The 25900-nt window shown below is 47.7% G+C and overlaps 1 protein-coding gene across 6 annotated transcripts in view; it reads right to left on the bottom strand.

Moving 5' to 3' along the window:
- Positions 1-1653: 1653 nt before the first annotated feature.
- Positions 1654-25900, bottom strand: part of UBE2G2 (ubiquitin conjugating enzyme E2 G2) — a 39687-nt gene continuing 15440 nt past the window's right edge. The window contains exons 1-8 of one of the 6 annotated variants that reach the window (XM_036243529.1): positions 25537-25637; positions 24799-24931; positions 20481-20516; positions 20344-20389; positions 12999-13101; positions 10517-10635; positions 5643-5783; positions 1654-3005 (exon numbers count right to left, since the gene is read on the bottom strand). In XM_036243529.1, the coding sequence (XP_036099422.1) occupies positions 2893-3005; positions 5643-5783; positions 10517-10550 (288 nt within the window). In that variant the 5' untranslated portion in view covers positions 10551-10635; positions 12999-13101; positions 20344-20389; ... (1 more) ...; positions 24799-24931; positions 25537-25637 and the 3' untranslated portion in view covers positions 1654-2892. Of the gene's footprint in view, positions 3006-5642; positions 5784-10516; positions 10636-12998; positions 13102-17870; positions 17937-20343; positions 20390-20480; positions 20517-24798; positions 24932-25536; positions 25638-25900 lie in introns of those variants that run through there. The other 5 variants (XM_036243524.1, XM_036243526.1, XM_036243527.1 and 2 more) reach the window with 5 other exon arrangements.

Genomic DNA, 25900 nt, shown 5'->3' with positions numbered 1-25900 from the left:
GGGCTGGAGCCAGCCCTTGCCAGAGCTGGGCTTGTCGAGTGGGGGCAGTGGGCACCGGCTGGTTCACACCAGGACACAGGGCCTAATGACCCAGGAGGCCAGGGTGGCAGGGGATCTTGAAGGTGCTGCTGGGCTGGGGTTCTGGTTTGGTGGTGGGACTGGCCCGAGGGCACGAAGTTGTTTTTCCTACACAAAGCCCAGCCCAGGTGGGGTGGGGAGACGGGAGCGAGCTGATGGCTTGGGGACTGTAACACTGGGCCCCAGCCACACGGCTCGGCCCAGGAACCATGTCCTGCATGGAAAGGGAGGTGTGGTGTAGGGTCCATGAGTGCCTCCCCTGCAATCAGACCTCCTGCGCCGTGCCCAAGGGGCAGGAAGGCGCGGCCTCTCCACAGGCCCCAGGCTGGCCCTTGGCCCCAACACCTGGGAATGTGGGCTTCAGGGGGGTTCCCAGCAAGTGTGACCAGAGTACCTCCCTGGGCCTAAACCGTCTGTGCAGACACGATGGCTCTGACGGCATCTACTGTCCCCTGGGAGTCTCGAATTTTGAGGTGTGCCAGGCGGAGGGGCCACGTGACCAGACCCAGTAAATACCCTGGGCTCTGGTCTGACAAGCTCCCGGGCAGACACCTCACACAGACTGTCACTCCTGCTGAGCAGTGCAGCACGTCCTACACGATCCCTGGGACCGGCTCTGCCTGCTGCACCCGGTGTCCCCAAAGCTTCCCCAGGGGTTTTCCTGAGCTGACTATCCTGCACCCTTCCCAGTCTGTGCCACAGCGGTTAGCCCAGCTAATCACCAAACCTGGGGTGGTCTTGAGCACCCCAACAGAAAGCGTGAGCACTGCCGGGGGAGGGGATCCAAGACCTGAGCCTGGGGCACCTCAGGTGGCAGAGCTGGGTGCGGAAAGGAGGGCCACCCGTTTCTAGGGAAGCCTGGGGACGACACGCCCACTGTGACAGTCACCGAACAGGACCGCAGGTCAGCAGGACCGGCGCCCGGGCCTCTTCGCTAACACTAGGGGCTTCGGAGGCAGGTCCACCGTGACCGCCCCTCAAGTCCGATGAGAAGCCAGGCGTGGTCTCGGCGGCTGCTGCCCGTGTCGTTAGCGGCTGGTGAACAGACATTTCCTCTGCCCGACTCGGTCCTGAATGCTGTCACAGAACCCAGCTAGGGAGCCCGATTCCAGAAGGAGAGAGAGAGAGTGGAGGAAAGAACCGAGAGGGAACCTCCCCAGTGTTCCCACAAGTCTTCAGAATACAGTGGCCTCTGAATGGCACAGACGCGGAGTCCTGGGCCCGGGCACTGCCAGCGGGAGGGCGGCGGCACTGCCGGGCCCCTGGTGTATTCCACACGATGATATGAAATATAACAGACACAGTGCACAATGGGGAAAATATAGAACTTTATTTTTAACCAGGGGATTCTCTCTTTTCCATTTAATAAATACAAGTTAATAAAATACTTTGTTGTGCAGAGACCGCCTCTCCTTTCTCCAGATTTCACGGACGCCCCCGTGGCCAGCCGCTGATGTGGCTGCAACCCCCTTGCTCCAGCAAGTCCACAGACCGCACCCCCACGCTCTGCTCCTGGAAAGGGCTCCGCCTCCTGCCAAGGGGCCTACAAATACTTCGCAGGTGCAGTAGCTCCCCCCCGCCCCGACAAGTCCTTGCGCTGAGTTCCAAAGCTTGGAAGATGCCCTGCTGAGGAGAAAACGGGTCCCCACAGACCCGGACGGAGCCCTTCAGCCAGTTCTCGTTAACCGGAGAAGGAACGTGAGGCGCAGGCGCATCTGACAGGAAGGAAAGGACGAAGTAAACTCTAGTCTATGTCTTGGAGGCCGTCCCTTATTTCAAAAATAGAAATTCCTATTTAATTTAACCTGCGGGAAACAGGCTGGGCGTGTGATTCTGCCGCAACAGATCTGATATTGCTCGCGATGCACCCGGACCGGCCGCCGGGCCGCCCATGCTGGAGAAGACGGCTGCATCGAAGTCACCGTCCGGAAACAGTGGTGTGTGCCCACTGGGCCCGGGACCCGCGGGCCTCGCTTCCACAGCACAGTCAAGTTCGGAGAGAGGCACGCCTCCCCTTCCGACTCTGGCTGCGAAGAACAACTGTCCCAACAGTCAGAGTCCCTGCTGCAACCACAAAGGACAAAAGCCTAGAAGTCCCCGGGTTGAGACGAAAGACACACTGCTGCAGATCCAGGAGAAACTGTGACTGAGACTTTCAGTCTCAAATTTTCCTGCATTAGTAACTAAGACAGGACTGTAATGTTTGACAGACGTGGTTGGGAAAGATCATCAGGCTGGTAGCAGTGACATTTTCCATGTGCCCCACTGTTCATTCATCCACATTTTTAAAAAGTATTTCCTGAAAGTATTTCTAAGTGTGACAGTTTGTAACACACACACACACACACACAAGATGCAACTAGATTATAATAAAAACACCCGCGTGTAGAATAGAATGAAACATCCGCACTGCCCATGGGCACAGGGAGCCAGAGGGCAAGCCGCTGCCCGCCCTTTGCCTGAGCTCCAGGCCTGGGGAGGCCAGCACATCCGCCCTCAGCACTAGGAGGGAAGGGAAGCTACTAACTGTGGGGTGCGCAGGCGCTCCAGCTGGCAGAGGTAGTGGTGACAGCTTTGCCACCCTACCTGAACCACCTTGCCGGGACACTAACACTGCACCCCACCGTCAGTATCCTAAATCAATGCAATGTCAGGCTAAGCCTGTTTGGGGTGGGAGAGGTGGAAAAGAAGACCAGAGCTGCAGCTTGGCAAGCTTCCTTTTTTGGTACCAGCACCAAGTGTCACCGTCACTAAGTGTCCTGGAGGAGCAACACTGAAAACTGCTTGGTGGTGTGTGCGCACACGCGGGCACGCTTACAGCCCCAGCGACTTCTGCACAATCTGCTTGGCGATCTTGTAGAACTGCTCTCGGTCGTCCCGCCACATCTTGGAAGCGTCCACGTTAGCCCCGCTCTCGTCGTTGGGCTCTGAAAGAGAAAGCAGATGTGTCCACTTGAAAGGGACTCGAAGTCAGGTCTGAATGGGCAGGATCTTCATGGCGTTCAAAATCACCAATGGATCCTTCCAGAGACGTGTCCAGAAATAAATGAGAGATGCTGATGACTGAAATGCTGGGGGAGGAAGTCTGTCCTTTTAGGAACAGACAAGAGCCCTCGCCTGAGAATAGGTGTGAGGTCCATGGAGAAATGCATCTCAGGGCAAGATCCATTTCCATGACTTCACCTTCTGAGTGTCTACATGTGCCCACATGTAGAAGTCACCTATCTCGCTCTGGGCACACCAGGACAGCCTGCATGTGACCTGTGGAGCACCCAGAGAGCGAGCCACAGATGCCCACCGCCGGCTTACTCCCCCAGGGCGTGCTCTGTGCAGACCAGTGCAGCTCCCCCAGCTCCTCCCGGAGCACATGCCAGGCGGATGTGGCTGCACATGGATGTTGAGCCCACACAGACACCTGACCCCAGGCTAGCTAGTCCATGCGCTGGCCAAATGGGACCAGCAGTGGCTCCAGGGTAGAATCAGGACACACAGAGGCAGCTGGGGCCTACGGGAAAGGGACAAGGTAACTGGCAGTTAGAGGTGCAGGCAGTGACCACTGTGCAGGTGGTCAAAACGCGGAGAAGCGAGGACATCAGAGCAGAGCAGGCTGCTGAGGCCAGCTGGGCAGTGAGCAGTGCTGAGCACAGCCTGGCCCCGGCCACTCCCTCCCGCTCCAGCCCTCCTGGCCTAAGCTGCCATAGCAGCTCTGACCCTCCAACCAACAGGACTGTTTCCTTCCTTCCTTCCATTTATTCAACAAACCCTTCCTCACTGGGTCCTATGTGCGAGGCCTCATTCTGGACACTGGCATTGCAGTGGGCCCCGTGATCTGGGCCCTCAGAGAGGCACCATCTAGTGGACCTCACAGAGATCACTGACACCCACAGATGCCTCACTTCAAACTAAGTGATCCAGAGGGGAGAACGAAGGGGACAGCAGGAGGCAGAATGACCGGAGCGCCAAGGCTTCCCGAGATTGTGGCACTCAGGGGACCCCCCCTGGACCAGACTGCAGGGAACATCCAAGCTTGAACAGAGCCCCCCAATCCCTGCCCAGAGCCCCTGGCCGAGGAAACGCAGTGCCCCCGCGGCTGCCTGGAGGAGCACAGGACGGAGGCGAAGCTGAGCAGGAGGGGCAGACTGAGCGCTGACTGCGCAGGGAGGCAGCTCAGAGCAGGGGACACACTCCAACAGGAGTGTGCATAAAGACTACGTTAAACTAAAACAAAAAAGGACAAGAATTTACAGCAAAATGTCTGTAACGGCAGAATGCAGAGCTGACATCAGAAGACGGCCAAGTCGCTGCCTCTCTCCTGCCTTCACACCTTCCATTCCTGTCCGCTCTGCGTGAGGAGGGGGAGCACCAGCTTCGAACACACACCTCTGAGACCCTGGACTTCCCCTTCTGGGACGTCGCCGCAGCCCAAGCGGTCAAACCCAGTGGCTGCTCAGCTGGACCTCTAGCTGGAACCTCCCCTGGGCCTCCTGCAGCAGTCAACGTTCTCCTCTAACACATCTCCATTCCCTCGATTCCCAGACCACTCCCCCACACTCCTCTGAGGACCCCTCTCCTTCCATGTGCCCTTTGTCCACGTCACCCACTGTCTTATCCACAGATGATCCCACACTCTCACTCCATGATCTGCCCTCATCTGAATGGCTCCCAGACAGTGGACACTCACAACCCGAACTGTTCCCTTCCCCAAATCCAGCTCCCTCTGGGTTCTTGTCCCCAAAGACAGCACCCTTTTGCCCAGGCACTCAGAACACAGGAAGGAGTCACCACACCCCAGTGTGCCCGAGTTCTACACTGTGTCTGCCACACCCTTCCCTGGGCCCAGGGTGTCCCGCCCTGCTCCAAACGCCACACCCGACCAAATCCTCGTCTCTCATCTCTCGAGGAGGGTCTTCCCGCGGCTCAGGCTGCAGGATCTGACACCCCCGGGCGGCGGTCTGCGGGAGTGCACTTCTGCAGGGCCCCTGGCCCAGCCGGGCTCCAGCCACAGAGGGTTTGGCAGTGCCTCCACCAGAGCCACCGCCTCTCCTCCTCCCTTACCTCGTAACTCCTGCATGTCCTAATTCACCCCAGACAGTCCCAGCCTGGGAGCTGGCCTGAGAGCCCTCTGGGCACTGTGACCGTAGGATTATCAGAGTGCCCCGCAACGGTTGGTGGATTTGGAATGTTTCCTTAGAAGGAAGGGGCCTTAAGGCTGGGGTCTGTCATCCTGGGCTCTACACCCCTGGTATACTGTGGCTGCAATACAGCGAGTCCCATGATAGATGCCTACGAAATGAAGATAAGGACAGCTACTTCTGATCGACATGAGATACACAGCATAAGACCATCTTTGAAATTTAAAATTATGAAAAGTATGGTTGTGCCTGGAACAGTGCATACAAATAACATGAAATGAAAAAGCAGAAAAGCATATATATATAAAGTCATCAGAAACAATAAAACTGAATTATGAAGACAAGGACGAAATGAGGGAGGCGGCGCAGCCACCGAGCTATCTGGTTTCATCCACTAGTGGCGAGCCCTCCGTGACCAAGGCCTCGACGTACCTGCCAGCATGCTCACCACCGACAGGAGGATCTTCTCCACGCTCTGCACGGGGCTCCATCTCTCGGCACTGCTCTCATAGCCCATGGGGTCGTCACCCGGAGCATGGAGGATGGAAATGCAGACTCTGCCATCAGGGTAGACTGCAGGGGCCAGAAGACACCGGGTGAGCGATGACTGGGCCACGTGGTCTGAGCCCACACAGGAAGGGAGCGGAGGTGCGGACACAGAGCGCGGACTGTCTGCACAGCTGGAGCACACCCTGAGCCCCAGCGTCAAGCTCCCATCCACGTGGTGCTGTGGGCCTGCGCCAGCCCCTCCGGGCACTGCTCACCCCGACGGGGCTCTAGGCTGGGCTGTCCAGTTCTAGTCATTAAGGGACAATTCCACTTTCAAATGATTTTTTAAAAAATATTATTTCCAAAAGAAATAAATGAAAGGTTATCTGGCAGTCAAATATTTCACCAAAAAAAAAAATTTTTTTTTTATCCTCACCAGAGGACATTTTTTATTCAGATAGAGTGGGAGGGAGGAAGAGAAACATCGATGTAAAAGGGACACATCAAGTGGCTCCCACCTGCACCACCCCAACCGGGGCCGGGGACAAACTGCAACCAAGGTATGTGCCCTTAGTGGGCCAAACCTGGGTCTCTCTGGACTGCAGGCCGACGCTCTAACCACTGAGCCAAACCGGCCAGGGCTCACTAAAATATTTTATATAATTAAGATTGTTCACAATACTTTTCAGAATGAGTTTCTTAGATATTCATAATTCTATCATTATATGTCTGAAAAACTGTTCACCTGGCCAACATTTATAGCAAGACACCGAAGACCTGATTGGAGAAGAATGAATTTTCACTCACAGTACATAATCATTCCTAATGAGAACGTTGAAGCATCTGTTATCTTTCTCTCGTATACTTACAGAGTTTCAGAGGGTTCCTTCCGCATATACTCAGACATCCAGGAATCAATAGAGATAGATTCAATCGTAAAATTCTAAGGCTACTAAGTTCTAATAATAAAAACAAGAACCCCCATGTTCGTAGCAGCACTATTTACAATAGCTAAGAAACAGCCCAAGTGTCCATCAGCAGACGAATGGATAAAAAGCTATGGTACATGTACACAATGGAGTACTACGCAGCTGTAAGAAAGAAAGATCTCTTATCCTTTGAGATGACATTGAGGGACCTGGAGAGCATTGTGCTGAGTGAAACAAGCCAAACAGAGAAAGACAAGTATCATATGGTCTCACTTATTTGTGGAATATAATGAACATAACAGTCTGAGGAATGGGGTAGTCCCAGAAACGTGAAAGTGGGGTACAGACTGACAATCCCCAGAAGAGGGGGGGGGAGAGAGATAAACAACAAAACTTATATGCATGTATGCATGAACAATGGACATGGACAACAAAGCTGGGGACAGGGCAGGGGGGGAGGGGTGAATCAGTGGGGGAAAAACATCTGTAACAAAAATTAATTAATAAAAATAAATTAATTAATTTAAAAAAAATAAAAATAAGAGATGCCCTGGCCAGTTTGAGTGGTTGGAGCATTGGCCTGTGGACCAGAGAGTCCTGGGTACGATTCCTGCTAGGGGCACGTAACAGAAAAAAAGGGGATCATTTAAAATAAATTCATTGAATTCACCTGCATTCATGGGATTGCGAGCTGTGAGTTCTAAGCAGCCTCCCTTCCCCCTGGCCCTCACCGCTCCCACTAGCCCCGCCCAGTGCTCTCTGCTCTTCAGTGACCCACACAGCACAGCACAAACTCCCACTGAGTACGAGGCCTGGGAGCTGCATGCTGGTCATGGGCGTGAGGACGCCCCTCTCCAGGCCCCATCCCCGGGACCTGGGCACCCGTTCTCTCTGCCATAAATGTAGAGGAAGTATCAAGAAGTTTACAACTTCAGTGTCCCTTCTCCAAGGTGACGCACTGCGCAGTGACCCTACATACCTGAAAGAGCCGTGTCCCTGCGCCACCTCCCTCTGACGGAGTTCCATGTTTTCCCCCAACCCTCCCCTGAACCTCCACGCCCACATTCCTCTCCCCTGGTCACCACAGCTGTGTCCCAGCAGGCTCCCCATCTGTACCTGACACCACACCAGAGTGACCCTCAAAGACCACGCTGCCCATGCTAGCCCTCACTCTCATGCCAAGCCCTCAGCAGCTCACCACGTTCCTCAAATGAACACCTAAATCTGCATCACTGCCCAAAGGCCTCAACTGGACTGGCCCCTGCCCGCCGTCCCTCTCTCCTTCCCCTGCTAGGCAGCCCCACTGCTCTTCCCTTGAGGACTGAGCTTGGCCGCCACCTCTGCGGAGCATGTCCCCACCTCACCTCCAGCCCAGCCCCCCCACCTTTTATTATGTGCTCACCACTGTATCCCAGCAACTCAGTAAATGTGTTCAATTATTACTATTTTTTAATCCTCCCCTGAGGATATTTTCCCATTTATCTTCAGATAGAGTGGAGGGAAGGAAGGGAAGACATTGATTGGTTGCCTCCCACATGACCCTTACTAGGGCCAGGACCAACCCACAACCGAGGTATGAGGTACGTGCCCTTGACTGGAATCAAACCCGAGACTCATTTGTTCTGAGGGCCGAGGCTCTAACCGCTGAGCCAAGCAGGCCAAGGCTGTTCAATTATTTTTTTAAGTATTTATGGACTGACCAATTTTCATGATATTGGTAGACCTATCTAATATAGCTCTTCTCACAAATAATTTTTATAAAATAAAAATAGCACACATTTACAGTAAGTCTGAATTTGAAAACTATTTGTATTAATTATCTGAACACTGAAATAATATTATCAGACTTTTCCTACTGCACATTCACACAGTTGAACCAGTTCATTGGCCATACTTGTTTCTAACACAACGTCACAGGCATTGTTGTAAAGACCATTTATCTTCAATAAAATATTATTATTTTTTAATTACCCACAATCCTGTTTATAGTTGCATTTTATGATTAATCAACTTGAAATTGTTGACCTGTTCAACCAATTCTATTTTAAACTCTTGTGTAAATGCTCTCTGAGCCTCCCCGAGGTCTTCCTTCATCTGAGTCTCCTCCCTTCTTTTTCAGTTGCATCTTTGAAAAACGCCTGTTAGATCTTTAAGCAAAATGTGACTCACCACTGATACAATAAAAATAGATTTGAAAACTAAAAACAAAACAAAACAAAAATCTACCTTTTTTTTTTAACTGTACAAGGAAGAAAAAAATCTACAGCCATTCGGGAATTCTGATCTTTGCTACTAGACACTTTTGCAACTAAAAGTACAATAAATTTGTTCAAATAACCTTACTTTTTCTTCTTTTTAAAAGTAATACACGTTGGTTTTAGAAAAAAAAAATTTAAGAGAGAAAGGGAGAGAGAGAAACATTAATTGGTTGCCTCCTGCACGAGCCTGAACTGAGGATTGAACCTGCAACTCAGGTATGTGCCCTGACCAGGAATCAAACTTGCCACCTTTTGGTGTATAGGACGATGCTCCAACCAACTGAGCCACCAGGCCAGGAACCCACCACTTATTACTTCAAACACGCACCAAGGTAGGTAGTAGTCCAGTGAATGTCATGTGTGTGCAAGAAATTAACTAATGCTGAGCTAAGGAAAGGTACAGAATGGTCTCTCTGAGGAGAAATCTAATTACCTTTATGTTCCCTTATCACTAGTAAATGACAAATTCCTAATGAGGGTTTGAGCAGCTCGTCCCATGGAAGAGAACATTTCCCTGGTGGGTAATCCTGGACTCTCACTGGGATAAAGTCTGGGCAGGGCTTTTGAGTGTGGGGGTGCACAGATGAGATAGTCTAGGAGACAGTATGCCAAGTGGGTTCATTTGTAAACCAAGAGAGAAGTCAAAGATTAAGAAAATTCTATAAATTCTCTCATGGATTAAATTAGCCTTTGGCTATTTGATATGCAGAAAAGTACAGGAAAAGAAAATGATTTCAAATAAGTATATATTTCATCGCTACAAAATGATATATCTTACTTCTCCACAACTATTAAGATCATGATGTGGCAATAATAATCATTTATAAAAAGGAACATTATTCTAAACATGATAATTGAAAACACAACTTATTTCCTTATTCTCTTCTCTATAATCCCTAACTGTACAAATAAGAAAAAATTACAGCCATTCAGGAATTCTGATCCTTGCTACTAGACACTTTTTCGACTAAAAGTACAATAAATTTGTTTTAAAAAACCTTTTTTCTATTTTAAAAGTAATACATGTTGGTTTTAGAAAAAAATTATACGAAAAGAAAAGCTCATTATGCCACTGAAAGAGAATCAATTTTAAATTTTGTGCTGCATTTCCAGTTAAATTGTAACAAATTTATAGATAACCTGCTTTTCTCATCAATACACCACAAACATCATCCCATATCATATACTTTCTAAATCATCTGCAATATCTATGTAGTACCTTAACATATGGATGAATACGACTTAACTGATTCTCTCTCGTTGATAACCTGGGTTGCTTCCAATTTTTCCAGTCAAAAACGACGCTGCGGTGAGGACACAGCCCTCGAGCACACGCCCAGAGCACACGCCCACAGCACACGCCCACACCGGCTCTCCTCCTGCAGCCCACTGCCAGCAGGACGGCCAGCTCAAATGGGACCAGTTTTAGGTCCACGTTTTCTTTTATCTACATTAAAATGTCCTTCTAAACTGAAATCACAATGTCAATAACACCATGATTAATTTGCTAAAGTTCAGAACATAAAAAGTATTTTCAATGGTCTATGTCACTCACTAACACTACCTTTCACAGTTATACAATCTCTGGGCCCCTCATGGAACCATCAAAACAACTTCCAAAAGCACTTACTGTTGGGATGAAACATCTCACAGGTAAATCTCATTTTGGGGGGGCTTAATGGGTAATCAAGCGGGAAACTCAGGATGGCTGGAAAAACACCAAACTCAAAGCAAGTGTCTTCTGGGCCCCTGGAAGATATAAAATACATAGAACTTGAAGGTAGATTTTTCAATGTTTACCACACTTTAGAAATGAGTTCAGAACATTTTTACTGCTTTATTGCACATGAAAAGAGTATATAAATACTAATGATGAATACTGTCTCATTGTCCCATTTCAATCTGGTTTAAATCTTAGGTACAAGCACAAAGACCAAGGTAAGGTAGTTTTTCCACTAACAGAGGTAACAGTGGGTCGGCAGAACTTCTATCATCACAGGATTAGAGAAAGGTACTAGGGCCAGCATCACAAGATCTCAAGGACTTTGCTTTTCTGTAGATGTTGTACAATTACATTTTAGGAGAAAGATATAAATTATGGCACATGTTATAGCAAGGTTCTATTGTAGCAAATAAATGAGGATTGAGAGTTGTTTCCCAAAGGCTATTTTTAAATTTTTTTTTTTAATATCCTCAGGTGAGGATTTTTAAAATTTATTTTATATTTTTATCCTCACCCGAGGACTTTTTTTTTTTTTTGCATTTATCTTCAGATACAGCAGGAGGGAGGAAGAGAGAAAAAGAAACATCAACGTGAAAAAGAAATATCAACGTGAGAAAGACACATCAAGTGGTTGCCACCCACATGATCCCAACTGGGGCCAGGGACAAATTGCAACAGAGGTACGTGCCCTTAGCGGGAACCGACCCCTGGCCTCTCTGGTCCGCAGGCTGATGTTCTAACTGCTGAGCCAAACTGGCCAGGCCTATTTTTAATTTTTTTTTTAAATCCTCACCCAAGGATATTTTTCCATTTTTTGTACAGATAGAGTGGGAGGGAGAGAGAGAGAGAAACATCGACATGAAGGGACACATCGAGTGGCTGCCACCCGCACGACCAACCAGGGCCGGGGACAAACTGCAACCGAAGTACATGCCCTCAGCGGGAACCGAACCCGGGTCTCTCCGGACCGCAGGCCGACGCTCTAACCGCTGAGCCAAACTGGCCAGGGCCTATTTTTAATTTTTAAACGGAGCCTCAGAAGGAATTTCTGTAACCTTCCAGAAGCAGGTAAAGCGCACACATGGTCCCTGCCAGGCTCCCTGCAGAGGCCAGGTGTGCACACGTGCGGCAGTGTTGTGAGCCTCAACCCGCAGGCCTGGGCTCAGGGCCACCCTGCACCTACACGTCACCTAAGCACTAGGGGTCATCGCCAAGTCCTAGGTGTCACTAGGCACGTGCATGCCTGTCTGCCTGGGTTCACCAACTGCTCGTGTGGAAAGTGGAAGCAATGGACTAGCCACTTCCAAGGCTATCACACTGTAAAACTAGGGGCGCAAATGAACACCCTCTTGATCAATACACAGCACAGTGGCCAGCAGGAGAGGAGACATGAGAGCCACCAGCTCACATCTGAACAGAGATGAACTCCTCCCCCAAGAAAAATGTCGTTTACAAAATCTGCATTAGAGTAGTTTTAACAGATCTCAGACCATTTTTCCAAAGTAAATTTCCATCGAACACAGAACTGCTGAATGACAGCTACAAACATTGCAACAGCAGCAACCACTTTGGGCATAACCCATCTGTTCGATAAATAAGAAAAGAAACCCCACTCTATTCCTATGAACTGAGAAGTCCCTTTAGAAACACTGTCTCTCTAAACAACGGTCCTAACGTGAATTCTACAGCAAGGTGCGTGCCATCACCACCACCGGGACTGAAGCCTGGGCCACTGCGGAAGCAATTCCACACGGGAGGCCTACCGCCTCGACGACAGATAGATAAGTGCAAGATATGGCACAGAAGAAATATTAAAATATATTTATACTAAAACAATCTACATACATTCTTAAAATTGTTGTTTAAAGTATAAGTTTACTTTAAATCTTCATAAAATTATTTTAATTCAGTGAAATTTAAAAAATTTATATAGACTTGCAAATATCAGAAACATCTCCATAATTAAAGGAATAAGACAAAAAATTCAAAAAGAACAGAGCTTGGGCCCTGGCCGGTGTGGCTGGTTGACTGAGCACCGTCCTGTGCACGGAAGGGTAGCCGGTTCGAGCCCGCTTGAGGCACACGTCTGGCTGCAGGTGAAGTCCCGGTCGACATGCATATAGGAGGCAGCCAATTGATGTCTCTCTCTCCCTCTCCCTTCCTCTCTCTCTAAAATCAATTTTAAAAAACATAGTTTTAAAAAAGAAAAAGAACAGAACAGAGCTTTATCTTCACTTGGTGCCGACTCGGGGCCTTCGATGACACCATCTCAGCAGAGGCCCGGATCGAAGCATCCTCCTTGGAGGCTGCGCTGCGGTAAAATGGTCAAAACAGGAACAAGGTGAGAAGTGTTCGGTAGAACTAAATATTTTCGATTTAAGAGGCTAACCTTGATTCTGAAAACTGTGTCCTTGCTATTTTGGGGGGAGCCACAGTGAATAGCTACTTTGTTTTGGAGGATGTCACTGCACGACAGCGCCCAGAGCCTTGGCCTGAAACCAGGACAGGAAAACCACATGAAGAGGAGGGCGTGGGGTGGGCTCCTGGAAGAGAGGTGGCCCAGCTGCACTGCAGGCGAGGGTCCAGCCTGGGACAGGGCTGCAGGCCAACACCAGCGCGGGCAGCGCCAACCCTGCGGCACTCTTCCTGAATCACGCCCTGGAAGCCTCTCTGCGCAGGGGTCCGCACAGACCACGCCCCAGAGATCTCCGATCACCTCTTGCCCAGCAGAAGAGCTCAGGGCAGACAGTAAAAGTACCACTCCGTCCTTACTCCACATGTCCTGATGACATTGTCAGAAGTGCTGCTTAAACTTAAGGAAAGCTGGGAGACCCAAGCATGAAATGATTGGTCAAGGTCTTAAATCAGTTGGTTCAGTGCCGGAGTTAAGAGTAGAACACAGTTCAAAACTACTAACTCAGAGGCTGGACAAACAGAGACACTACCTTCAAAAGCAACAGTGTTACTATGTCAGGAATGCACGCCAGTGCTCCGATCTTTCTGCCACCTCTGATTTAGTAGAGAAAAAATGTCTAGGTAATGCTTTTGGAATGAGCCAAATGATACTTGCTCAATACTTTGATAACAGTTCTTTGTTTCTCATAATAGCGCTTTCTTTAAAATTAAAATAAATAAATAAATCCACTGGGTCATCCACAGCCTCAGAAACATGATCAAACATTTCCTACAATGCCCCCACATCTTCAGTATCAAAGCGATTCCCATGCTCTGGTGGCTGCTGGTCTAAACCAGGGCCCCTTTCTCTCCCAGAGGCCTGGTGCCGGGACAAGCCTGCAGCTGGGCCCATGTGGGCAGTGACATGCCAGCTGACGGATGGAAAACTCTAGCAAGTAAATTCCTAAACCAAGACAGGGAGACATAATTAGTATTATTTTTGGACAAGTTTTAGTGCCACACTCCAGGCAATAAAGAAGTGATAGCCTCATTTCTCCCTCACTAAATGCCTCATTTCAAAATCTTCAGACAAAAATGTACAATAAAAACAAAGGAAACAAAATATTTATCTGAGGCAAATACATATTATCCAAAGCCTGAAAATTGTTTTTCATCTTATTAAAATAAGGGCCTCCATGATTCCGGAGCCCTGAGACAGCGCTGGCACCTGCGAAGGAAACGTTCCCGATCGCTCGCTCTGATGACTGGCTCCAGGGTGCCGCTGCTCAGGAGCAAACACTGAGAGCAGCGCTGCGTCTAACCCAGGCTGCTGCTCACAGCGCCCGCTCTGTGCAAGGGACAGCTGTGGTCTAACCCAGGCTCCTGCTCACAGCGCCCGCTCTGTGCAAGGGACAGCTGCCTGTGCGCAGAGTCCTGGCACCCCCGATTCTGCAGCGTCCACAGCTGGTCAGCTGATCGCCTGTGGAGCCAGGCACACCTGGTGCGAGCCACCTGCCCTCGGGCATTTCCCAGCACCACAGCTCACACAGCTCTCCCGCTGGGGCAAGTGGTGAAGATGCTGTTTTTGCTGTTTCCTGTTTTAGGTTTGTCACAGCACAAGAGCAAAATGTCTCATACATATGACAAGGGTTTAAACAGTAAAGATTGCAAACCCATTCATTAGTACCTAAACCTGAACTGGATTACTAGATAGTTATGATCCAAAGACGTAACCACCTGAAGCATGAAAAAGAAAAAGCATACTGCTTCCTAATACCCTCTACTTCCAGAAGGATCATCAACAGAGCCTGGTAGGCCATGAGGGGCACCTGTGTTACAGCCCAGTCAACACATTTAGTCCTTAAGGAAAAGCAGATCAAATCCACAGTAAATTCCCACTTCAAACCCAGTAGGATGGCTGGAACCAGACAACGCCAAGGGGAGGAGGGAGGGGAGAAAGAAAAACCCTCACATGCTGCTGGTAGGAATGTAAAACGGTGAGTGAGCTACTGTGGAAAACAGTCTGTTTCTTAAGCTGTTAAATACAGACGTACTCTACCCTCCAGCAACTCCACTCCCGTGTTTCCAGCCGAAGAAATGGAGCAGCATGTCCACAGACAGTGCACTGCAGCACACAGCCCAAACGTGGACACCCAGATGTCCCTCAGCTGGTGAGTGGACACACATCAGATGTGGCCCATCACACAGCGGAGCACGACTGGCAACAAAAAGGGAAGAACCGCCAACACTCTGCGACAGGAACTCAGTCTATGCAGTACACCGGGTACCAGAAGTCAGACACAAAAGACTAGATGTTTTATGATTCCATCTACAGGAAAAGTCCAAAAAAGGCAAATCTATTAAGTTAAAAAGTAGAGCAGGGCTGCCTACGGCTGAGGTGGGAGCAGGGACTGACTGCAAAGGTGATGAGGGCCTTCTCGAAAATGTTCTAAAACTGGATTGTGATGGTGACCACAAAACTCTACACAAACCTCGGTTCTCGAACATCTCACATCTCGAATAATTCTGTTCTCGACCAAGTTGTTCACAGAAAAATGTCTCAGTCGTCAAACAAAACTTGGGTTCTCGACCCAACAATCCTTTCGTGTGGATGCCTGTAAGCTCTGTCATGCACCTCTCAGGATACAGACGAAGGAGAGAATGCGCGTCTAGGAGTCAGTGTACTGCTAAACCTCACATTAACATCTCAGGAAAATGTGCTGTGAACATTTTTGTGTTTTTTGCTTTTGTTGCTGCTTACCGTATTATTATGAAATGTCTACAGCAAGTCACCATGGGTCTTAAGGTTAGTGATAGCAGGAAAGTGAAAAGGAAAGTTGTTAGAATGACAGAGCTTAAAAAAGAAATACCTTATAAGAAATGTTAAAACGGAATTATTTGGGAGTCTGGAATGGACTGATTCAATTTACATGATTTCTAATGGGAAAAAGTGATTCTGTTTTCAAAGAAATTGCTTTTCAAACAGCCGTTCCAGAATGAATTAAGTTTGGGAACTGAGGTTCCACTGTATATTTACTAAAATCACTGACTTGTACACTTAATACACGACAACTTATGGCACATAAATTACATCTCAAGAAAGCTGTGAAAATTTTTACACTGGGGACAATGCCTCATGCCACGCCAGGGTTTCTTGACCTCAGCACGGCTGCATCTTGGGGCAGACAGTCCCTTGCTGTGTGTAGGGCCATCCTGTGCACTATGGGGTGCTTGGCAGTGTCCTACTAGATGCCAGTAATGGAGCTCCTCCTACTCCTCAGTTGTGACAACCAAATATATCTCCAAACAGTGCCAAATGTCCTGGAGGCGGGGGCGGGGGGAGAAACCCCAGTTGATAGCACTGGTCTAGACCTATTGTTCCATAATTTGCTTCTCCCATAACAACTGGGGACACTTCGAAAGGCCAGTATGTGGATTCTGCTGGAACCCTCCAGAGCCACATGGCATTCCGCTGTGTGGATACCCCGTGAGCCATACGGGACACGGTGCCAGGTCCGTGTTACTATGGCAATGCTGCAGGGTGTCCTCATACTGAGGTCTCAACAGCACTCTTGTTGAAGGAATTCCTAGGGTGGGGACTGTTGGGCCAGAGAACATAAATACAAACTATAAGCATCTACTTTAACCCCTCAGGTTTATTCAGCAGGACCACACCCAGAGCAGCTCTGTGACCGTCCTCTGTAAATGAGAGCCTGGCGGAAGGGTGGCTGCTGTGACCATGGCGTCCACACCAAGCACAGCCCTAGGCAGAGCAGACGCCTGGAGTCCTCGCACCCACAGGTGACCCAGCTCAAACTCAAATGTGCCACAGTGATGTGGGTAGTCAGCCAACGGTGCCCAACCACTCAGGAAGGGGAAGTCCTTGTCATTTTATCACAGCTGACAGGTCTGGAGAGGGGACAGCAGCTAGGCCATGGACCAGGCAGGGAGGTGACCACTACCAGCTACTTTGAGAATGCTTTGGAAGGACAGAAACAATGTGGCAAAGTTCCAAGGGTCTTCATGCCTGTTCCCACCGCTGGCGATGCACACCCCTCCTGCACTGCGGGCTCTGTCCCACTGAAGGGCTCCAAAGAGAGAGCAGGTCCGACCTCCACGGTGAGGGCCCTCAGACAGACCCCACACCACAGCCAGGGACCAGCGAGGTCACCCAGCCAGAGCTGAACCTCTTTGTTTGGATCCAGAGAAGTGCAGGTCAGAGAGGCAGGGTGACTGGCCCAAGCCCATGAAGCCATGTGGCCACACAGCCCTGCTGGCCCACCTCCCTGGGTCCGACAGGAGCCCCAGCCGTCCTGCTGAGTTGCAGGCTCCAACTCCAACACAAGCTCTGCAGAGAGTCATCAGAGTTCTTTCCCCCTATTAATCAGAGAACAGGCAGTAGCAATTTTATCATTTAGTTCTTCCTGTTCATTAATTTGTTGCGCTCCCACCCTAGTCCCTCAGTCTTGTTGTTTAAGGGTGGAGGTTTGGGGTCACCCCTGACATGCCTGTCTGCACGAACAAGGCTGTCAGTGTTTGTGTCTGCAACACGTGGAAAGACGTCTGCTCCCTGGCACAGCCGGGATGGAGGCTCGGGAGGCAAGCTGCAAACTCGGGGAATGAGGCAAGCACGGCTTTCATAAACACTAGGGGATGGAAGAAACTCTGGAAACAGTCAAAGAATAAAAAGAAAGAAAAGAAAACTTATCACGAAGTAGAAAAGCTCAGCCAGCTGTCTGCCAACACAGGAGGGTGAGCCGAATCAATGGGAGGACAGTTAATTCCTTAATAGATGTTTTAAGCACACTGGTGAGCGGCCTCTTGTTTGTGAAAGGGTCTGGAACAGGACCAAAACCCACAAACTCACCAGATCCTGAAGCAGGGGAATTCCACATGAAAGCAAAAGCCTTCTTCAAACATAAAAGTGCTCTACCTAAAAAATAGTTCTAATTACTTTTTACAACAGGTTTTCAAAATATTGATTTAATTTTATACTGTTTATCTAAAATTAGTAATAGTTACCCTAACAGATTTTTAACAATAAGCACTATTAAAAAACCGTAGTGAAGGGCTCATGTGTCCCTTTCAAGGGCTTCTAAACAGTCTCCTGGCTGCACAGAGCAGTTACCTCCCAGAGACAAAGGGCCCATCAGGTGCGCATGGACCTCTGCCCCTACGACCAGGCCTGCTGCACGGTGGCAGGTGTATGTGTCCATGTTAACACAAAGGAGTGCACATGGCACAATAAATGAGAAAAGTGGGTTACAGATCAAGTTCCTATAGTGTGATCTCCTGTTTCTTTAAAAATACAAAGAGCGCCCTGCTGGTCTGGCTCAGCAGTTAGAGTATCAGCCCTTGGACCTAAAGGTCTCGAGTTCAATTCCCAGTCAGGGGTACGTACCTTGGTTGCAGGTTCGATCCACAGCCCCAGTTTGGGCACATGCGGGAGGCAACCAATCGATGTGTCTCACATCGATGTTTCTCTCTCTCTCCCCTGCCTCCTGTGCATTCTATCTTAAAATCCATGGGAAAACACCCTCAGGTGAGGAGTTACAAACAACAACAAAGAGCTTGCTAATAGACGTGCAGTGCTGCGTTCCTTCCACTGGATGTAGGTTACGCTGACTTAAAGCCCACAATCAACTTATCACTGCTGTAGGGGTGACAGACACAATACCACAGATACAAACACAAGTTGCAGAGACATCCTCATGCCAGAAACACTAAATCACAGAAAAACTATGGGTAACATGGACCCACACAGTGAGGGTATTACAAATGATAATGAAACATCAGTGTGCTATACTGTCACTGGATAGTATTTATTGATTTTTAAAATACTGCCCTGGCCGGTGTGGCTCAGCAGTTAGAGCGTCGGCTTACGGTCCAGAGAGGTCCGGGTTTGGTTCCAGCTGAGGGCACGTACCTCAGTTGCAGTTTGTCCCCAGCCCCGGCTGGGGTTGTGCAGGAGGCAGCCACTCGATGTGTCCCTTTCACGTCGATGTTTCTCTCTCTCTTTCTCCCTCCCACTATATCTGAACAAAAATGGAAAAATGTCCTCAGGTGAGGATAAAAAAAAAAAAAAAATACTTTGCTTATCAGAAAACTCATCTTCACATCAATTTTCACATATTACGCTAACCTCACAGACAACAGTTTCTCAGACTAACATGCAAATACTAAGAACTAATGTTGTACAAGCACCAGGCAAATTCAGAAAGCCAGATGACATTTAAAATGACACCCTGGCCCTGGCCAGTTTAGCTCAGCGGTTAGAGCGTCGGCCTGCGGTCTGGAGAGACCCGGGTTCGGTTCCCGCTAAGGGCACGTACCTCGGTTGCAGTTTGTCCCCGGCCCTGGTTGGTCGTGTGGGTGGCAGCCACTCGATGTGTCCCTTCACGTCGATGTTTCTCTCTCTCTCTCCCTTCCTTTCTCTCTCTCCCTCTCTGTCTGTACAAAGAATGGAAAAATATCCTCGGGTGAGGATAAAAAATAAATAAATAAAATAAAATAAAATAAAATGAAATGAAATGAAATAAAATAAAATAAAATAAAGACACCCTGAAACCAGAGCCCACAACTGCTTCGGTAACGTCACGCTAGCGCACTGCATCCAACAGGAAAACTTCCTGGCTACCTGAAGACTTCATCTCACTACTGAGAAAAATGAGGGACTAATTCTAAATGTCAACTCCCTGAATGTTACCCGACCACATTTTCTTCAAATACACTAAGTCTAAGAACGGCCAAATATTGCACATAAGGTAGAAAGAGGACAGACAAAGAGCCCGGGTCACAGAGCCATAGAAGACTCTAGAATCAGAAGCCCACTGGCTGCTCTCAGAGCATCACTGTACATGAGACACCACAAAATCCAGCCACAGTCTTCCCAGAACGGGGCAGGAACCGCCCTGGGCATCCCAGAACTGGGCACTTCTCCAGGCAGGGACCGTGGCAGGCCAGACAAGGCACACGGCAGGAGAGGCAGAGGGGAAGGCCAGTCCTGGTGCACAAGTGGGGTGTCCGCCCCACACGAAGAGGCCTTCCCAGCCTCAGAGCCCCGGCTCGCAGAGCTCCGGAGCCGACGCAGCACAGCGCTCGGCACTCGCTGCTCTGAAGCCCTACGAGAGCCCGGTGCTTACTGCGCCTTTACCCTTCCTCCGGGCAGTGTCCGTGTCGGCCCCTGCCTTCGGGGCCGCAGCCCAGAGAAGAGCTCGATCTCAGAGGCACACTCGCCTTTCTGGTAATCACCACTCCTGAGCGGTCGCACTGCCAAGCGTGATGCACAGGCCTAACTTCCAGCCAAGCCTTAAGACTCACAACACATATGATTAACTTACATGATCAATGCCTCCCATTCAAAAAAATTCTCTTCATTCATGGGGCCTGCAGGAAAAGAAAAGTATCCACATTGTAACTGTGAAGGCTTCTCTGGCTGTTAGAAGTGAATTAGAAGAAGGTTGCTTTAGTGCCTCACCTGCCACAATTCCTTCCGGAGGGTTCAGTGTTAACTCTATAAAAGTAAAAAAGTAAAACCATTATGAAGCAGAATGAGTATTATGTTGGCATTTTAACAAAACAACTGTAAAAAGTATACAGACAATAAATTATATAGTGTACATATTAGCAGATTAAAATTCTTTGTACAAATTGAGTGCCTGCTCCAGGTACACACATTTCTGATAAAGAGTATGTGAACAGTTCTCTATACCAGTAAAAAGCAGAATTTTAAAGCTAGAAACCCTTTCATTCCACAAATGAGGAAACAAACAAAAGGAGTTAACTGTCTTTTCCAAGATACTCCTGCTGGTTATTCTCATTAAAGCTCATAAATCAAACACAGCATATTATTTTCCAACTGAAAGGTATCTCCTGTCACTCTGAGACAAAGAAGCGATGTGACCAAAGCTTGACTGAGAATCAAGTACAAGGAGCAGCGGCCAGCCTCTAACATCACTGCAAATCTACGAGCCCCACAGATGGGATGCCCCGGAGCACAGACTTCAGCACTGACGGCAGGGACAGTAAGAGACAAGTCAGCAGCACTGCTCAGCAGTTTAAGATCAGTGCTGGTTGAAAAACTTGAGGCCCAGCTTTGCCACTCAGAAATGTCATTTCAGCTCCTGGCCTCCTGGGTTTTATATGAGAGACTCCAAACTGAAACCCTCCTGGTGAACAACTCCAGAAATGTGAGGAGTGGAAGATGAAATATTATGAGCAAGAAGCGTGGCAACACAGGGTAAGGAACTGGGCCAAAATGCAAGCCCCGTTTGGGCCAAGTGCTGGGGAAATCACTAACATAGTAAGAAACATACAAATAGAAGATCAACAAAACCAACAGCTGGTTTTTTAAAGAGACATGAAATTAGCCCTGACCAACCAATTTAGCTCAGCAGTTAATGTCTGCCCACAGCCCCATCGATGTTTCTCTCTCTGTCTCTGTCTCTCTCTGTCTCTCTCTCTCTCCCTCAAAGTTCCAATCAAAAGAAAAAAAAAAATCAATGGAAAAATATCCTCAGATGAGGATTAACCAAAAAAAATATTTTTAAGAGACATAAAATTATTATTAGCAAGTTAGAAAAGGAAAGTCTAAAAAAGATATCAATTATAAACGTAAAAATACGTTGTTGTTTTTTTTGTTAATCCTCAACTGAGGGTATTTTTTCCATTGATTTTAGAGAGTGGACAGGAGAGAGGGAGGGGGAGAGAGAAAGAGAGAGAGAAACATCAATGTGAGAGAGACACATCAATTGGTTGCCTCCTGCACATGCCCTAACCGGGGCCTGGGACTGAACCTGCAACCCAGGTACATGCCCTTGACAGGGAATCAAACCCTTGACCTTTCAGTGCACCAGCTGACACTCTAGCCACTCAGCCACACTGACCAGGGCTAAAAATAAGGTTTTAAAAGACGTGCAAGACATGTAAACATCTGAAAGACACTTATTAAAGGAAGATTATATTATATTCATGGATAAAAAACTCGGTATTGCACGGCCAATGTGGCTCAGTGGTTGAGTGTCAACCCAAGCACCAGAGGTTGCTGGTTTGATTCCTGGTCAGGGCACATGTCCAGGTTGTGGACCTGATCGCCAGTGGGGGACATGCAGGAGGTGGCCAATCTATGTTCTCTCTCATTGATGTTTCTCTCTCTCTCCCTCCCTCCCTTTCCCTTCCTCTCTAAAATCAAAGAAAAACTTTTTCTTTAAACTCGGTGTTATAGTCACCAATCCTTCACAAAATGAATCTATGGGTTCACTGCAACCTATGCCAAAATCCCAACAGTTTTTTTTCATTTGAATTTGACAGGACTATTCTAAAGATACATGAAATGCAAACGACCAAGAATAGCCAAGACACTCTTAAAAACAATAGACTGAGAACTCTCTCAAGACTTCCTCTGAGCTCTAATGTGTGCACTTGATGCTGGCAGAGTTCCACAAATCCATGGAACAGGACCAGGCACGACGGAAACAGACCCTCCATTCACTCCAAACTAGAGTTTGGAAAGGACCGTCTTTTCCACAAATGATGCTAATCTTTAGACCAAAAGAAAGAAAACTTTTCACCCTGGCTGGTGTGGCTCAGTTGACTGGGCGTTGTCCCATGCACTGAAAGGTTGCTGGTGTGATTTCCAGACAGGGCACATGCTCAATTCCATGTAGGGGCATGCGGGAGGTAGCTGATCGATGTTTTGCTCTCACATTGATGTTTCTGTCTCTCTCCCTCTCCCTTCCACTCTAAAAATCAATGATCAATAAAATTCTTAAAAAACAAAACAAAAAACATTCCCATTTCACACTACATAAAAAAAAAATTAAGGTAAAGGAGAGAAGGAACATGTGAGATAATAAAAAATTTATACTGGTCTCTGTCCCCAGCTCCTGAAACCCATGGAACTTTCTAAGTGATAAGAACACCAGAAGCATCTTTGGTTCTATTTGGGCTCTGTCTCACCCCGCACCCCCATTCCTGACCCAGGGCTCCTAAATCCCTTGAACTCTCTGGGTGACAGGAGTCTTCTGTTCTAATGAGGTGACTTTGGGTGGGGTTCCTGGGTGGCTCCTGGATGAGGGCTGGTCACCAGAAAGACCAAACTGTGATTATAAATAAGCCTGGGCCTGGCTGGTGCGGCTCAGTGATTGAGCGTCGACCCTGCACCAAGAGGTCACCAGTTCGAGTTCCAGTCAGGGCATGCGCCCAGGTTGTGGGCCAGATCCCCGGGGTTGGGGGGGGGAGCCATGCAGGAGGCTCACTCATGTTTCCATCTCTCTCTCTAAAATCAATAAAAAAAAGAAAAGAAAAGAAAAGAAAAGAAAAGAAAAGAAAAGAAAAGAAAAGAAAAGAAAAGAAAAGAAAAGAAAAGAAAAGAAAAGGAAGGAAGCAAGCAAGCAAGCAAGCTTGGCCCTTTCAGCCCCGCCCCCATTCAGGCAGGGGCAAGGCGCTGGAGTGGAGGCAATGGCCCACCATGCCTGTGGGAGGAAGCCCCAGAGACTCCCAGTGGCAGGGGCTCAGGGAGCTTCCAGGTGGCTGGGCATGCGGAGGAACTGGGAGAGCGGCAGTCCCAGAAAGGGCACGGAAGCTCCGCAGCCTTTCCCCATCCCTTGCCTACACATCTCTTCCATATGGATGCTCTCCTGTGTCCTTTATCCTTTTACAACACACTGATAAATTCTCTTCCTGAGTTCTGAGCAGCTCTAACAAATCGAACCCAAGATGAGGATCAAGGGAACTTCCAATTTAGAGTCAGTCAGAAGCACTGGACTTGCAACTGGCACTGAGAGGGGGAGGAGACAGTCCTGTGGGACTGAGCCTAAAGGCCAGGTAGATGGTGTCAGAATCGAGCTAAATTGTGGAGCACGCAGCACCCCCACACATCTGCTTTCAGAAGGGTTGTGAGTGTGAGAGTAAAGGAGACACACAGAAGTGTAGGTTTGCTAAACACGGCAAAAGATGTGGACAGACACCCAGTGAAGACGTGCATGGCAAAGCAGCACGTGGAAAGATGGTCAACACTGTGAGTCATAAGAAAAAGGAAAATTAAGACCACAAAAAGGTATGGCTCTACATCTTTATCTGTAAAAATATCTTTATTCAGTCAGAACAGAATAGCTAAAATTTTTTTAATTAATTTTTGTTATAGATATTTCTCCTTTTCCCCCCCTAGACATCCTCTTCTGCCCAACCCCCCCCCCCCCCCCAGCATTGTTGTCTATGTCCATTGGTTATACATTTAACTTCTTTGGTTTATCTCTTAGCTCCCCCAGCTCCCCTCCTCTGAGGTTTGTCAGCCTGAATCGTACTCCTTTCTATGTCTCTGGGTCTATTTTGTTCATTATGTTCCACAAATAAGTGAGATCCTGTAATATTTGTCTTTCTCTGATTGGCTTGTCACTTAGCATAATACTCTCCAGGTCCCTCTATGTTGTCTCAAAGAATAAGAGATCTTTCTTTCTTAATGCTGCATAGTACTCCATTGTGTACATGTACCACAGCTCTTTTATCCACTCACAAACTGATGGGCACTTGGGCCGTTTCCAGATCTTAGCTACTGTAAATAGTGCTGTTATGAACATAGTAGTGCATATATTTTTTCTGATTGGTGTTTCAGGTTCCTTAGGATATATTCCTAGAAGTGGGATCACTGGGTAAAATTTAAAAGGCTGACAATACCAAGTGCTGACAAGTTTAGCAACTAGATCTCTGATGCATCTTGGTAGAAATGCAAAATGGTCTGGTTACCCATTGTTAAACACTGACCATTTCCAACAAAAACAGTTTAAACATATACTTACCAAGACCCACAGTTCTACTGGTGAATATCTACTCAAGAGAAATGAAAACATACATCCCCATAGATGCATACATGAATGTTCACAGAAACTTCATTCATAACCCCAAACTGGAACCAGCACAAATGTCCACACTCTGTAAATGAACAAGGTATAACCTGTGTGTACAACGGAAAAGCACTTGGCAATGATGGAACAAACCACTACACACCCGACAACATGGATTACTCTCAAAACACTAAGTGAACAAAGACTACTCATGTGAAACTCGAGACGAAACCACAGTAATGGCAAGCAAATCAAGTGTGGCCAGAGGCCAGGGGCCACAGGGAAGTGGGAGGGGACTGCAAAAGGATAATACAGGGTAATAGCTTCATGCTCATAGTAGGACTAACAATAAATAAACAGAAAGTACTAACTATAAAGGAAAAGACTGATAAAAAATTAAGACCATTAAAAGTAAGAAACTGACATCAAAAGATACCTCCTCTCTCTCTTTTTTAATATTCAAAAGGCATCTTTAAGAGAGTAAAAAGGTAAGCCAGAGGAAGGTCATATTTGCAACAGATGTAGCCAACAAAGGGCAAATAACTTTTAAAGAACTTACAAATCAATAAAAATATAGAAACCATCCAAAAGAAGAGTCAAACACAAGATTTGAATAGGCAGTTCACACACACACACACAAATACATATATGTTACACATATATGATATATATGTAACATATAAATATCATCACCTGACATCATCACTTAGATGAGCATCAGATTCTAAGTAGCAGCCAACATGATTCTATGCCGAGCAACTTACACCATATTATAACAATCCCCCTATGAATCCACCTGGGAAAAATGAGGAAGTGGCAGGTGAAATGTCACTGAAATAATTACAGCATCTGTTTGATATTTAACATTTTGGCCTGCTCCCTAAAGAGATAAAGGGCACCAGCTTAAGCAAGTGAGCATTCGATGACTTTAAATCTTATAAATAAAGGACAATTTAAATATTTCATTATTGCCCTGAAAATATTGTTCTAACTGATGTAAAAGTTTTCCACGTGTCTCTATTTGGCTATACAATTTTATGTATTTAAAAGTACACAG

The sequence above is a fragment of the Molossus molossus genome, unplaced genomic scaffold (genome assembly GCF_014108415.1).
Source record: "Molossus molossus isolate mMolMol1 unplaced genomic scaffold, mMolMol1.p scaffold_m16_p_5, whole genome shotgun sequence".
Taxonomy (NCBI): domain Eukaryota; kingdom Metazoa; phylum Chordata; class Mammalia; order Chiroptera; family Molossidae; genus Molossus; species Molossus molossus.
The sequence above is the reverse complement of the archived record's forward strand: the minus strand, read 5'-3'. Positions and strand labels throughout refer to the sequence as shown.